Here is a 15,905-nt window from a genome sequence, read left to right on the forward strand (position 1 = left end):
CTTGATGAGGTCGGTCAGGGGCTCCTGGGCAGACATTGGTGCTCCTGGCCAGCCTCGGTGAGGTCGGTTGGGGGCGCCTGGACATAAATGTGTGTGACTCCAGGTCATTCCCTTCTTTGCCTGGAATATCAGGCAAGTCTACCAAAGAACAAGAGAGGCAAGCGGCTGCTCTGGATCAGAGCCCCAAACATCCTGCTTCTATGATGAGCTGCAGAAAGGGACTTACTTTCCAGACCAGAAAATAACCATTGGGGATGTTGAAATGCCTATAGTAATCTTTGGGGACTCAACTTACCCCTTAATGCCATGGCTCATGAAGCCTGGACAGTAGTCAGAAGCTGTTCAACTATAGGCTGAGCAAGTGCCAAATGGTGGTAGAATGTGGCTTTGGACATTTAAAAGCACTCTGGTGCAGTTTACTGACTCGGTTAGACCTCAGCGAAACCAATATTCCCATTGTTATTACTGCTTGCTGTGTGCTCCACAATATCTGTGAGAGTAAGGGGGAGACGTTTATGGCGGGGTGGGAGGTTGAGGCAAATTGCCTGGCCACTGATTATGCGCAGCCAGACACCAGGGCAGTTAGAAAAGCGCAGCAGGGCGCGCTGCGCATCAGAGAAGCTTTGAAAACTAGTTTCATGACTGGCCAGGCTACGGTGTGAAAGTTCTGTTTGTTTCTCCTTGATGAAAACCCGCCCCCTTGGTTCACTCTACTTCCCTGTAAGCCAAACACCCTCCCCTCCCCACTTTGATCACCGCTTGCAGAGGCAATAAAGTCATTGCTGTTTCAAATTCATGCTTTCTTTATTAATTCGTCAAACAAATGGGGGGATAACTGCCAAGGTAGCCTGGGAGGGGTGGTGGAGAAGGGAAGCACCGGGTAGGGTAGTGGAGGAGGGAAGGACAAGGCCACACTGCACTTCAAAACTTATTTATTGAATGCCAGTTTTCTGTTGCTTGGGCAGTCCTCTGGGGTGGAGTGGTTGGGTACCCAGAGGCCCCCCCCCCCACTGCATTCTTGGGCATCTGGATGAGGAGGCTATGGAACTTGGGGAGGAGGGCGGTTGGTTACACAGGGACTGCAATGGCGGTCTGTGCTCCTGCTGCCTGTCCTGCACCTCAGCAATACGCCGGAGAATATCAGTTTGATCCTCCAGTAGCCTGAGCATTGCTTCCTGCTTTCATCACGCTGATGCCACCTATCATCTTGATCCCGCACCTTTCCTCTTGCTCCTGCCACCCGTCCTTGGGTTCATTTTGTGCTTTCCTGTAGTCCGACATTGTCTGCCTCCACGCAGTCTGCTGGGTTCTTTCAGTGTGGGAGGACTGCATGAGCTCAGAGAACATTTCATCGCGAGTGCATTTTTTTTGCCTTCTAATCTTCGCTAGCCTCTGGGTTGGAGATAATACTGGGAGCGGTGAAACATTTGCAGCTGCGGGAGGAAAAAAAGGGAGAGTAGTATTTAAAAAGACACATTTTAGAGACAATGGGTAGACTCTTTCACGGTGAACCAAGCTATTAACATTACATAGCATGTGTGCTTTATTTACAAGGTCGCATTTTGCCTCTTATATTGAGGGCCTGCCGATTTGGTGTGAAAAATCACACACGCAGGGCTGGTGGGCAACAGAATTCGGCTTGCAGGCAGACATGGTAAGCCACAGTCTTTTGGCTTCTTTAACCTTCATAACATGTGGGAATGGTTTCAAACAGCAGCGCTCTCATGTCCTATACCAAGCACGCGTTGGGTTGGCCATTTAACAGGAGGGGCTGCGGTTTTCGGGTTAACATGCAGCACAAACCCAACTAAACCCCTCCACCCCACCCTATTCTCTGGGATGATCGCTTCAGCCTTCCCCCCACCGCGTGGAGCACAGCGGGGATGATTTCTGTTCAGCCACAGGCAAACAGCCCAGCAGGAATGACCACCTCTGAATATCCCCTTAATAAAATTCCCCTATTTCAACCAGGTGACCATGAATGATATCACTCTCCTGAGGATAACACAGAGAGATAAAGAACAGATGTTGCTTGAATGCCAGCAAACACCGGGACCATATGCTGCCATGCTTTGTTATGCAATGATTCCAGACTACATGCTACTGGCCTGGCGTGGTAATGGAGGACAGAATAAGGCTGCCCTCCCCAGAAACCTTTTGCAAAGGCTTTGGGAGTACATCCAGGATTGCTTCATTGAGATGTCCCTGGAGGATTTATGCTCCAGCTCCATACACATTAACAGAATTTTCCAGTAGCTGTACTGTTCGCGAGTGCATCCCAAGTCTTCAGGGCAAATTAATCATTAAACACACTTGCTTTTAAACCATGTACAATATTTACAAAGGTACACTCACCAGAGGTCCCTTCTCCGCCTTCTAGGTCTGAGAGCCTGCCTTCGGTGGGTTGGGAGGGTACTAGATCCAGGGTGTAAAACAGTTCCTGGCTGTCGGGGAAAACAGTTTCTCCGCTTGCTTGCTGTGTGCTATTTTCAACCTCCTCCTCCTCATCATCTTCCTCGTCCCCTGTTGCGTGAGAATCCATTGACGGAGTCCACGCACAGGGCTGGGGTAGTTGTAGGGGCACCCCGTAGAATGGCGTGCAGCTCCTCATAGAAGCGGCATGTCTGGGGCTCTGACCCGGAGCAGCCGTTTACCTCTCTGGTTTTTTGGTAGGCTTGCCTCAGCTCCTTAAGTTTCACGCGGCACTGCTGCGGGTCCCTGTTATAGCCTCTGTCCTTCATGCCGTTGGAGATTTTTTTCAAATGTTTTGGCATTTTGTCTTTTAGAATGGAGTTCTGATAGCACTGATTCGTCTCCCCATACAGCGATCAGATCCAGTACCTCCCGTTCGGTCCATGCTGGAGCTCTTTTGCGATTCTGGGACTCCATGGTCACCTTTGCTGATGAGCTCTGCATGGTCACCTGTGCTGATCAGCTTGCCACAGTGGCCAAACAGGAAATGAAATTCAAAAGTTCGCAGGGCTTTTCCTGTCTACCTGGCCAGTGCATCTGAGTTGAGAGTGCTGTCCAGAGCGGTCACAATGGAGCACTCTGGGATAGCTCCCAGAGGCCAATACCGTCGAATTGCGTCCACACTACCCCAAATTCGACCCAGCAGGGTCGATTTCAGCGCTAATCCCCTCGTCGGGGAGGAGTACAGAAATCGATTTTAAGAGCCCTTTAAGTCGACAAAAATGTCTTTGTCATGTGGACGGGTGCAGGGTTAAATCGATCTAATTTTTTTTAAATTATTTTAACGCTGCTAAATTCGACCTAAACTTGTAGTGTAGACCAGAGCTAATTAGCAAGTAGGGATGCCATTTGTTAAATAAAATTCTGCTAATGGCAAATAGTTCTTTGATAGGTTTAGCTGAATTATGCCCAGTGAACCCAAAGTCAGACATGGTGAAAGCAGGTGAAACGCTTCTGAAGTCAGTGGAGTTGAACCCATTTAGACCAGGTCTGAATTTGGCTCTAAATGTTCCCTGTCTGTTTTATAGGTAATACAGTAAGAATACATTTCTTTTTAGGCACTAGGAGGTTGATGCTTTATGTCCTTTATTACATATGTATGTATATCAATTGTTTTGTGAATACATTGATACAGGGCTTCTCATCTTCCTCTCCAGCTATGTCATCCTTGAAAGAAAAAATTGCTTGCTAGTATGGGAAAGTTCTTGTACAACGTATGCTGTTTAGAGTGTCTTGGAGGAAATAAACCACACAGTAACTAAATTAGTCTCACAGGGAAATTTAATTTGTTCCCCAAGGAATTCTTCAAAATCAGAGCTTTGTAGATACATTTCAGTTCGAAGATCATTTACGTTCACCGCAATTACAGTTAGAAACCAGGAATGATAATTCAATGAAGCAGTGCTCAGAGAATTGTGCAAGACTAACAACACTCGCTAACAAAATTTTTGTAATGAAAATGTGGCTAGAAAATATTTATAAACCATGTTTCCCTGTGTAAATTATGGGTAGGAAATTAGACTCCTGAGACGAGAGAGACAGTGTTCTCCGTAGTTCCAAAAGACTGAAAGTGACTGTTCTAGTTGATTGAATTAATGCCCTTAGAGCTGAAGAATATTTTTCTAGTTTGAATAATCTAAGTAGATCTGGTTATAAAACAAACTAAATCAAGACATTAAAATATTCTTCTGCTACGTGGTGACATTTTCCAATAATCTCTAAATCAAGGTATTATTACTGAGTACTACAGGTAAGAATACTCTTGTTTTATCTTGACTGTGTGCTTTTAAGATAATCAGTTAATATCATGAGATGGTCTAGAACAGGGGTTGGCAACGTTCGACACGCTGCTCGCCAGGGTAAGCACCCTGGCGGGCCGGGCCAGTTTTATTTACCTGCTGACGTGGCAGGTTCGGCCGATCGCGGCCCCCACTGGCCGCGGTTCGCCGTCCCGGGCCAATGGGGGCGGCGAGAAGTGGCGCGGGCGAGCGATGTGTTGGCCAGTGGGGGCCGCGATCGGCCGAACCTGCCGCGTTAGCAGGTAAATAAAACTGGCCCGGCCCACCAGGGTCCTTATTCTGGTGAGCTGCGTGCCGAACGTTGCCGACCCCTGGACTAGAATAACTTGTCTTTGCTCTTAACACACTATCCCTTACTAGTTAACATATTATTTATTCTTTGTATTACCACAGCTTGCTAAACATATTTTGCTACTGTGGCTTGTTAAACATAGTTAGCACACATGTGCCCCAGTCTGGCTGTGGTAAGGAAGAGAAGGCAAGTTTCTGGGAAATGTTAGACACTGCTCTTCAGCAAATTCTAGAAAATGAAATCGTTATTGGTGTCAATTTAAATAGGAATGTTGGAAGAGACATGCGTGGATATAGTAGTGTACGTGGTGGCCAGGGCTATGGAACTTTAAATGATAAAGGAGAAAGCATAGTGCAACTGGCACAAGCTCATGACCTAATAGTTTCCAACACATTTTTTACGAAAAGAGACGACTATCTTATTACTTACAAGAGTAGAAAGACTAGAAGCCAGATTGACTGACTACTTTCTTGCTTCCTGACAGGAAATAAAAGATATAACAGACTGCAAGGTGATTGCAGGAGACAGTCATTGATTTATATAATGTCATCATGATATTTTTCTGTTTTATTATCTATCCTTTTTCTAGTGGTTCCTAACATTCTGTTAGCTTTTTTGACTGCTACTGCAAGTTGAGCAGATGTTTTCAGAGAAGTCGTCATGATGACTCCAAAATCTTTTCTTGAGTGTTAACAGCTAATTTGGACCCCTTCATTTTGTATCTATAGTTGGGATTAAGTTTTTCAATGTGCATTACTTTGCATTTATCAACACTGAATTTCATCTGCCATTTTGTTGCCCCTTCACCCAGTTTTGTGAGATCCCTTTGTAACTCTTCGCAGTCAGTTTTGGACTTAACGATCTTCAGTAATTTTGTATCATTTGCAAATGTCGCCTCTCCCTGTTCACCCCCTTTTCCAGATAATCTATGAATATGTTGAACAGCACAGGTGCCAGTACAGATCCTTGGGGGACCCTGTTATTTCCCTCTCTCCATTGTGAAAAAGACCATTTATTCATACTGTTTACTGTCTATTAACCAGTAACTGACCCATGAGAGGACCTTTCCTCTTATCCCATGATTGTTTAGTTTGCTTAAGAGTCTTTGATGTGGGACCTTGTCAAAGGCTTTCTGAAGGTCCAAGTACACTATATCAACTGGATCACCATGTCCATGTGCTTGTTGATGCCCTCGGGGAATTTTAATAGATTGATGAGGAAAGATTTCCCTTTACAAAAGCCGAGTTGACTCTTCCCCAACATATTGTGTTCCTCTAGGTGTCTTATAATTCTGTTCTTTACTATAGTTTCAATCAATTTAGCGGGTACTGAAGTTAGGATTACTGATTTGTAATAGCCAGGATCGCCTCTGGAGCCTCTTTTAAAAATTGGTGTTACATCCAGTATCATCCAGTCATCTGATACAGAAGCTGATTTAAGTGAAAGGTTATTTACCACAGTTAGTAGCTCTGAAATTTCATATTTGAGTTCCTTTAGAACTTTTGGGTGAATACCATCTGATCCTGGTGACTTATTACTGCTTAATTTATCATTTGTTCCAGAACCTCCTCTACTGATACCTCAATCTGGGATAGTTCATCAGATTTGTCATCTAAAAGAATGGCTCAGGTGTGGCAATCTCCCTCACATCCTCTGCACTGAAGACCAGTGCAAAGACCTCATTTAGTTGGAATTTAATTAACAATTCTGTTGATGATGCTTGAGCCAGAATAAATACCAAATTCTTTGTCCCATAGCTGTACTGCCTCTGCATTTATAAAAGGAATTAAAAAATAGTACGCCCCACCTCCTGTGTTTATCACTAACGTAAAAAGAGCTGAAAACGTACAGGCAGCAAAGTAATTAAGTATCATTTTTACAGACTTGCTTTTCAGAGTAGAACCACATTGTAAAAATTGGGGGGGAGTGTCTTTAAGAGGTCTGCAGAATGGTTGAGTACATACATCAAGAAGAGAAATTACTAAATAGTGCTCCGGGGAGGAGGGGGGCGGGGCTGTACACACCTTCTGATCAAAGCAAGTTCAATATAACGCGGTTTCACCTATAACGCGGTAAGATTTTTTGGCTCCTGAGGACAGCATTATATCGTGGTAGAGGTGTATATTGAAAGCAATAATAGATAAGTATTCGTATACCAAATATATGGCCATCTGCTGGCTATCTGAAAAAATGCCCGCAAAATAGACACACATTGAAGCTGCAGAAGCATCAGTACATTGTGTCCATAGTCTGACCATCAGTGGCTCCTTGTGATTGCAGGCTCCCAAACTATTGACTCAGCAGATAAGTTCTCCTAAAAGAAAGAAGAATCTGCATGGGTCAGGAACCATAAGCACATAAGCTCTGCCGGAAAAAACCCTTTTGGTTCTTGTCACGTGTTTTCTGCATGGATTTTTTTGGGGGGAGCCAGTATCTCTGCATGTAGAACTTCTGCCCCATATTCCTCCTCTGTTTGTGGGTTTCATTGTATTCATGTGGCAGCCAGATTTTAGCCTATAGTATCCACTCAGTGATTCAGGATAGCATCTAATGTATGTCTGTATGTATCTATATCAAACTGTAAACTCCAATTTTGTTTCGTGAATGCCATTTTGATTGTAAAACTGCACAGTATCTTTCCCGTTGTCTTTTAATCTCCATACTGAACTGGGATTCCTGGAGGTGTTGTCAGAGGGCTAACAATGGAAAGCAATCAAGGTTTGTTAACCTGGAGGATCTCCAATTCAAATAGAAGCATTCTAGGACAATGAGCTAGTTGCCACCTGATGAACCAGTTCTTCCAGGTGGGCTTGTAACTAAGTAATGGATCAGCTGATGAGGGACTTGAAGCCAATGGGAATGGACTGGAAACTTGGGGACTGGAAACTTATAAAAGGAAGAGTTTCTTACCTGCCATTTTAAAGAGAGAGGAGACCAGATTGCAAGGCTGTGCAGGAAGAAAGGATGATCGTGGGACGCAGGGCTGTGGAAGGGCTGACCAAAACCTGAGGGTTCTTGAAATGGTGAGGATACTGGAGGGAGGCTTTTGAGTGCAGGTTTTTGTTGTTTTCTGTAGATCTGTATATCTTTTGTGCTTTGTCCATGAGTAAAGTGTGATTGGTTCAGAAATTCCTTTATAAAGTATCTGTGTTACTTGCTTTCACTATCATGTAGCCCCTGAAGGGGAAACAGTAATCTGAAAGGTCCACAGCATTGGTGGAACTCTGGGTGCTTGCAAGAGCTACTGGGGAGGCTTGGGAGAGCTGACACTAGTTTTCCTAGGCTTAGGACTGCAGAGCCCTATATCTCAGAAGGGGTCCTAGACAAAGGATCTTTACCGTGAGAATGTGCCTAGAAACCCAGAGCCAGTGCCTAGACCGGGGTGGGCAAACTTTTTGGCCCGAGGGTCACACCTGGGAATATAAATTGTATGGCGGGCCATGAATGCTCACAAAATTAGGGTTGGGTGCAGGAGGAGGTGAGGGCTCTGGCTGGGGGTGCAGGCTCTGGCGTGAGGCCAGAAATGAGGAGCTCAGGGTATGGGAGGGGGCTCCGACTGTGGGGTGCAGGCTCTGGGGTGGGGCTGGGGATGAGGAGTTTGGGGTGTAGGAAGGTGCTCTGGGCTGGGACCGAGGGGTTTGGAGGGTAGGAGGGGAATCAAGGATGCAGGAAGGGGTGCAGGCTCCGGCTGGGGGTGCGGGCTCTGGAGTGGGGCTGGGGATGAGAGGTTTGGGGTACAGGAGGGTGCTCCAGGCTGGGATCGAGGGGTTTGCAGGGCAGGAGGGGGATCAGGGCTGGGGCAGGGGGTTGGGGCATGAGGAGAGGCTCAGGGCTGCAGGCTCCCAGGGGCGCTTACCTCAAGCGGCTCCCAGAAGCAGCAGCATGTCCCTTCTCCGGCTCCAACGCGGAGGCGCAGCCAGGTGGCTCTGCACGCTGCCCCGTCGGCAGGCACCTCCCCTGCAACTCCTATTGGTGCGCCGGAGGGGGCCATTGGAGCGCATAGGAACCAGAGCAAGGTCATGCTGCAGCTTCTGGGAGCTGCATGGTGTGGCCCCCGACCCTGCGCCGTGGCTGGAGCGCCAGAGCGGGGCAAGCCTCAGACCCTGCTCCCCAGTGGGAGCTCGCAGGCCGGCTTAAAATGGCTCGCAGGCCACATCTGGATCGTGGGCTATAGGTTTGCCCACCCCTGGCCTAGACTCTGCTCAGACCCAGAAGGCCAAGAGCATATGGAACCCTGAGGGTTGATCCAAATACAACAATCTAGTGAGTGTCCACTGGTGGACCTCATTCAGAGTTGTAACAGCATTTATGGGTTTTCTCTGGCCATTCTTGCACAACTTACTGCTTTGCATACTAATGGCATGGAGGATGTATATGTGGACACTAAAATGGACCCTTTGGGGAAATGATTGGAGCAGTACAACTTTCAGATGAACTTTCATTTTTGTCTTGGCTATAACAGACATTGTACCAGCAGCAAATTATAAATATTCCTTACAAAGCATTTTCCTTTTGGTTACTAGCAAAATTTTGGATTAGTTACAAATCTTGAAAAGACAGACCTCTCTGAGGTGATATTCTGAGTTGCACAATAACAGCTGATACAGACTAAACTAATTTACCCCATGATATTAGTTTGCTAGCCTATTGAAAGAACAATATACTCTGGTACATGCTTTCATATGTATTGTATTATACCGTGCTGTATAAGTTACAATTAGATATATATTAATGAATGATTAAGTTTTATTTATATTCATATTATTGTAAAAGTAATCACAGTTGTCACCAAGGAAAAAATTTGTTGTAGTAAAACAGCAGAAGTGAGGGCAATAGGATAACCAGAATCACAAAGTCCACTTCAGAAGTGAAATATGTTCTTTTTGTGGGTCTTGCAGCCCTCCCAAAAAGAAATTCCAGGCTTTCATAGCAGCCAAACAAAATGTAGGTTGTGTTGAATGGGGTTGTGCATTTTAGAGAATTAAAATAAAAGAATCAAGCAAATGTGTGTGCGTGTGCAATTTGCTATTGGGTTGTGTTGCATTTTACTCTTAGCATAGCTTCATGTCTGCCTCCTCTGTGCTTCTGTCTTGCAGTGACATCTGCTGGGAAATGCATGAAACCCTTATTGGAATCCCCTTCCCGACCCCCCTCCCAACCCTGCACAATTAGGTATTGCTCCTGAATATGGAGTGTATGTGTCTATAACCCTTCCTGAATCCACCCTTTCTCCTAGTGTGTGTGCACTTTTCTTACCCGCCCTAAATAAGAGTTTAGAGATAAGGAATCTGGAAGCTCCCATTTATTGCCTAAAGATTTTATATCTTGATTTAAAACATTGTTGAAAATTAGAACTTCTATTACCAATAATTTAAGTGATAATTATAATCAACAATTTAAGGAATAATTGAACAAAGGAAGAAACAAAACTAATTAAGGAATAAAACTGAGATGCTACAAGATGACTTTCTGATTTTAAGTATCAGTACTGCTGTGTGTTCCAAACTTGAAGTAGATTTTTTTATAAGCTTAGATTTTTCTATGCTGGTACTAACATGCTTTACATCTTTCTCTTATTTTTCAGAACAATCGCATCAAAACGTCTAAATACAACATTCTTACTTTCTTGCCAGTTAATTTATTTGAACAGTTCCAGAGGGCTGCAAACGCTTACTTCCTTTTCCTTCTGATTTTACAGGTGATGTAGAACTTTCTTTTTTCTCCGAAGTGTAATTTTGATACTATTCTCTTCTCTTAACAAAGAGACCCAATTATATGTGTTAATAGCAATGCAATGGCCACTTACAATACCAAACAAATGAATACAGTTATTCTAGGTTGATCAGATTTCATGGGTATTAAAATGTAGCTGTTGAGCGACAACTATCAAATAGCCTAAATTGACTTTCTGATTAACTCTATTATGAGTGTTTCCAAGATAATATTGAATGGACATGACAAGGGGGAGAAAGAGGGTCTATTGGGGACATGTGGTGAAGCAGAGAAGGAGCAGCAGTACCAGACTTCTTTGATGGGGCATTTCCTCAAATGATTAGATGCAGTTTGAGGTATGGGTGAAGGCCCAGGTTAGTTCTTATTTTACCCAAACTGATTTGCTTGTTCCTTTTTAAACTTAAGTTAATTGGATAAGTAAACCAGCCCTAATGATCATCCCTGTAGGATGCCTAGAGTATGTGAGGTGATATAGAAAACAATTCTTGTCTAAATTAAAATCCACATCCCCAATCAGTACTTCATGATTAGTCTCTCTATAATGGAATCCCAAATCCAGACTTTTGGGAGACTTGAAATCTGGACCTGAATAAATCTGAATTTTGCATTTATATTTAAATGAAACTCTAGTCAAATGTACAGGTTTGGCACAGAATATTTTTTAAAAATCTCAATAAAATAAAAATCTCTCCTGCTTTTTAATAAACATTTTTCTGATCTCTCATTCTTTGTTTGTGGCTCTCATTTGTTCGCCATCCCCTTTCTCTGTTCTGTCTCACTTTTTGTATGCAGTGGTGTTATAGCCATGTTGGTCTCAGGATTTAAGAGAGACAAGGTGGGTGAGGTAATATCTTTTATTGGACCAACTTCTATTGGTGAAAGAGACAAGCTGTCAAGCCACACAGTTCTTGAGGTCTGGGACCTTTTAAGAAGAAGCCTCTGAAGAAGAGCTCTGTGTAGCTTGAAAGCTTGTCTCCCTCACCAATAGAAGTTGGTCCAATAAAATATATTACCTCACCCACCTTGTCTCACTTTTTGGAGTTTTTCCTCTTTCGGAGTGTTCTCCCTTGTGTTGCATTCTTTAAGGTTCCATATACCTGGCAAAATGTATTTTGGGTTTTTACTCACTGTTATTTAGTTCACACTCTGTCTTCTTAAACTTTGTATTGTTTCATGGCCTTTTGCTTTACTTGGGCCCTATTCTCCTCTCATAGGTTATGAATACCTCCCACTGAAGTCAGTGTGAGTTATTCATCTCTGTTCTCATTGTTTGTTTCCTTGATTTCTATTTTTGCTTCATTTTCTCTGCTTCTCTTTTTCTCTCTCCCCATTTTTCTTTCATCATGCTATCCATTCTTATTCTTTCTCTCCCACATCTACTCTTCTCCCCATAGTTCTCTCAAGTTCTTCTTCTTTTTCTCTTTCTTCCAGCTCATCCCCTTTTGGCTCTTCACTTACACAATATTCCATTTGCTGCAATTTTACCCTCAGAGTGTATTAATTATATGACAATGTGACAAATTTTCTTTACTTCAGCACTACTTTTTATGAAAATTATTAGTTACTTTGAAATATTGTTACTGAAATTTCACTAAAATTTTTTTAAAAGTATTTAATAGAACTTTATCTTGTAGCTGATCCCAGAAATATCCTCCTTGTCTTGGTTTACTACCATTGTGCCTTTAATGATGGTATTTACCATTACTGCTGTCAAAGATGCCACAGATGACTGTGTAAGTATTTGCACTGTTACCTTTACAAAGTCTTCAGCCATCCATGTACTGTTACATAAATTACTACGTAGCATATTATTCACATATTGTTGATTCTAGCGACATACTGTGTGGAAGGGGCACAAGTATTCACAAAGAAGCTTTGTTTATTTGCAATCACTCGAGCATATTTATGTCTTAAAAGGCACAGTGTCTACAAATATGTTTGGTAGATATTGTGCTGTTATTCAATTTAACAGATTTAGAAGTCTTCCTTTCCCACTCTGTTACTCGTTCTGTCAGAGTAAGTATTATATAGAGTACACAGTGTTATAATGGTTATAATCACAGATGATAGATTCGATGGAGGTAAATCCTTGTCCCAAGTCTTTTATATACAGATTAAAATTAATAAATGCCAAAAATAAATATTAAAATAAAGTAATCATTTTCAAAGCTTTTGTTAATTTATCCCATATAATGGCCAAAGTCTTGTAACTTTTATTACTGTAAAACATTTGGGGCTACACTGACTGATCGTGCTCTTATTTGTCAATTGCAAAACTCCCAGTTTTCTGCAACGCGACATAACATTTGTATGAAGTAATGACAATAAAAACCATAATGCATCTATGTAGTGACTCTCAAGGATCCTAAAGCACTTATATAAACGGCTTTTTTACACTCACTTAGCAAACAGTCATGAAGTCCAATCACTTTCACAGTGAAATGGAACAATGGTTTAACAGCATCTAGGAATGCTATCCAATGGTTTAGCACAGACAGTTAAAAATACATTATCCAAGAAAAATTACAGAGGGAATGTAGGTAGGTAAAATGTAATCCCCAACTTAGAATTTGGCCAGAATATTGAGGATAATACCCCTACCTGTTAGAAAAGTGCAATGGGTAGTAGTAACTCTTTAACTTTACACATTATGTATTTTTGACAGGTTTCCATGCCTCCCTGCTGCTTTTTGTCCTGCCCTCTTCTGCCCTTTCAAGGTCCCTTATGTATTGTTTTTTTTAACAAGTGTGCATTTTTTGCACCATTGGCCAGTTTTGGGCATTTTAAAAATTGTATTTAATTTCTCTTTAGTGGAAGCAGTAAAAAATATAGATTTCATGACTTTCCCTCACTTTAAGAGAAAAAATATGCTTTTTATGCAGCTGGTATGTGTCTAAATAAAGAAATTAATTATGTCTTTTGACAGAGGAATACAGGTAAATATGAACACACACCTATCCACCCACATTGGTATTACTGCCATTTGGCTAGTGACAATCAGTGGAGTAAGCTGCTTTTTCCTTCTCTCTGCCTTTTTATATTATGAGATTTAAAAAAAAACCCTTTTCTTGGAAAACTCTGAAAGGAGGCGGTAGAACAATTGTGATGGTCCGTATTTTCTCTTTCTATCACTAATCCTTTGTGCAGTTATTTAGCCAACTTATATTTAGAATTTATTAACTGCATAAAAGTAATTTTCTCAAAAAAATCATGATAATCATGTATGAATTAACACTTCTCCTTTTTTCTCTGTCATTCGATGGTACAATTAATTAATAAATAAATGAATGTATTTAGAAATGTGCTAACTGCATACAAAAGCATATTTTCCTCTTAATAAAGAAAAAGGCATGAAATCTATATTCATTTATTTTGATTGCTTCTAGTAAGAATAAATTAAAATAAAAAACCTTGTTTTTCAAAATGCTGACTGCCAAAATTGCACATATGTCCAGAAATGATACTTAGGGGCTCTGGAAAGGGTGGTAGTGGGCGGAGGGGGGGGAGGGGAAAGCGGGACAAAAAAGGAGTCAGAAATGCACGAGGAGTAAAGGTGTAGAGTTTTACTAGTGGCATGGAGTTTTTATTTACCACATATCTCACTTTTATCTATGAAATACACTATTCATATTTAGCCCCAATTTTAAAACAACCCATGTGTGTCTTTATGAACCCTGCATTGGGGAAAACAAGTTAAACAGAACACTGATGCAGTTGACCTTTTAAATGTAACATTTGTTAGAGATCTCATGTATAGCTATCATATATCTTTATATGGCTAAAATATTCTGATTCTACCTTGGTGCAGTTTTTTTTACCCCATGTGAAGCATTTTGCATCAGATAAAGCACAAACAGGAAAAAACAATGGAAAATCGTACAGATATATGATGCAAGTGACAAGGAGCAGTGAAATGGATCTGTGAGGCAGAAGTCTCACTACAATAGCAGAGAAACCTCTGAGTTCTTCAGATTCTTTAGGATATGTCTATGTGGCAGTAAAACTCCCACAGCAATGAGTTTCAGGCCATGGGTCAACTGACCCAAGCTTGCAGTGCTCAGGCTGTGGGGCTATGAAATAGCAGTGTAGAATTCAGGCTCAGGCTGCAGCATGGGCGGCGGGTATCATAGGCCAGGGGAGACTATGCCTCCCCAAACAGCCTGGCATGGCCCTGCCCACGCTCCACCCCCATGCCCTTTCCTGCAGTGCAATTCCTTCCTGCTCTTCTGGGCTGGGGCTGGGGAGCGCTGGCATGGTGGCTGGTGCTGGCTCTGCGGCTGCGCTGCCCGCCCGGCACTTGGGATGCTGGAACCATGCCCCCTGGCTTTCCAGCGCTTCGGGGCTCAGGTTGGGGGCAGGGGGTTGGGGGCCATGATGGGGGTGCTCTGGGCTTCTGCAGAGGATGGGGGGCAGAAGGGAAGGATGAGGGGCAGGGCTTGTGCAGAAGGGGAGGGGCCGGGGGCTAGTGGGGTCTCAGGGTATGCCTGTACTGTACTGCCATTAGGATACCAATGGCTGGCCCATGCCAGATGACTCAGGCTCGCGGGGCTCGGGCTATGGGGCTGTTTAATTTGCAGTGTAGATGTTCTGACGTGGGTTGCAGCCCAAGCTCTGGACCCTCCTACGTCAAGCTTTGGGACCCTCCCACCTCTCAGGGTTCTAGAGCGTGGACTCCACCCTGAGCCTGAACATCTACACTGCAATTAAACAGTCCCACAGCCCAAGCCCCACGAGCCCGAATCAGCTGACATGGGCCAGCTGTGCATGTCTAATTGCAGTGTAGACGTACCCCCAGAGACCAAAAGTCTGTACTCTAATTTTAAAGCCCTGTAGCCCAAGTCAGAGTCAATTGACCTGGGCCAGTCGCGGCCATGCTGCATGTCTTTTATCATAGTATAGATGTACCCTGAGAATACAACCCTAGAAAGGTAGTACATTCTATTTCATATTATGGGGATTTAATGCTACTAATCCTAGCTGAGATCAAGCACTAATCTTTACTTAAAATGGAAAGTTGGGTATGCCTTGGGAAGTATGAGATAATAAGCTCTCCAAGGCAGTGTATAAAGGAACATGGCAATGACTTCAGTGTAAGCAAAATAATTTTAAAGACACTAATGTTTCACTGGAGACCAGGGAAATTCTCTTAGATAAGGAGTAAGTTTCTGCAATCTCAACAGCTGAGTGGTACAAAAGAAGCATACTCTTGAGGGAAGTGATAGAGTATACATGATTTATTAGGAATAGTTCAGTTAGAACGTGATACAGGCATGATTAAGAATCTTTGTATCCTAGTGAGATGGTACAAGACAGTTTCACAGTCAGAACTTTATTTTCTTTTTTTGAGGCTCATATTAATCAGACTCAGATGACTCCAAGGATTACAAGCTTTGAAGTCAGGAAAAATAAAAACAGATTTAAAGGGAGAGGAAAAGCAGGGATGAAACAACCTTTTTCCTGGGAGAGCACAAGCATCATAAGCTCAGTCTTGGATTTTAAATTAAAAGAATTTGGTTGATACCAAGATCTTTGAATGAAAACTGAGCAAAGCAGCATGAGCCATCATAGCATCTGCAAGTTCATGAGTTATTCTGTTATTATCTCCAGTT

General features: G+C 42.8%; 1 protein-coding gene across 1 annotated transcript in view; it reads left to right on the plus strand.

The window, feature by feature from the left end:
• The window catches only part of ATP8B4 (ATPase phospholipid transporting 8B4 (putative)), a 186,316-nt gene that overhangs the window by 44,033 nt on the left and 126,378 nt on the right, over positions 1–15,905 (plus strand). Inside the window, exons 4-5 of the mRNA XM_065558148.1 lie at positions 10,148–10,261; positions 11,931–12,029. Of these exons, the coding sequence (XP_065414220.1) occupies positions 10,148–10,261; positions 11,931–12,029 (213 nt within the window). The remainder of the gene's footprint in view (positions 1–10,147; positions 10,262–11,930; positions 12,030–15,905) is intronic.

The sequence above is a fragment of the Chrysemys picta genome, chromosome 10 (assembly GCF_011386835.1).
Source record: "Chrysemys picta bellii isolate R12L10 chromosome 10, ASM1138683v2, whole genome shotgun sequence".
In the NCBI taxonomy this organism is placed as follows: domain Eukaryota; kingdom Metazoa; phylum Chordata; order Testudines; family Emydidae; genus Chrysemys; species Chrysemys picta.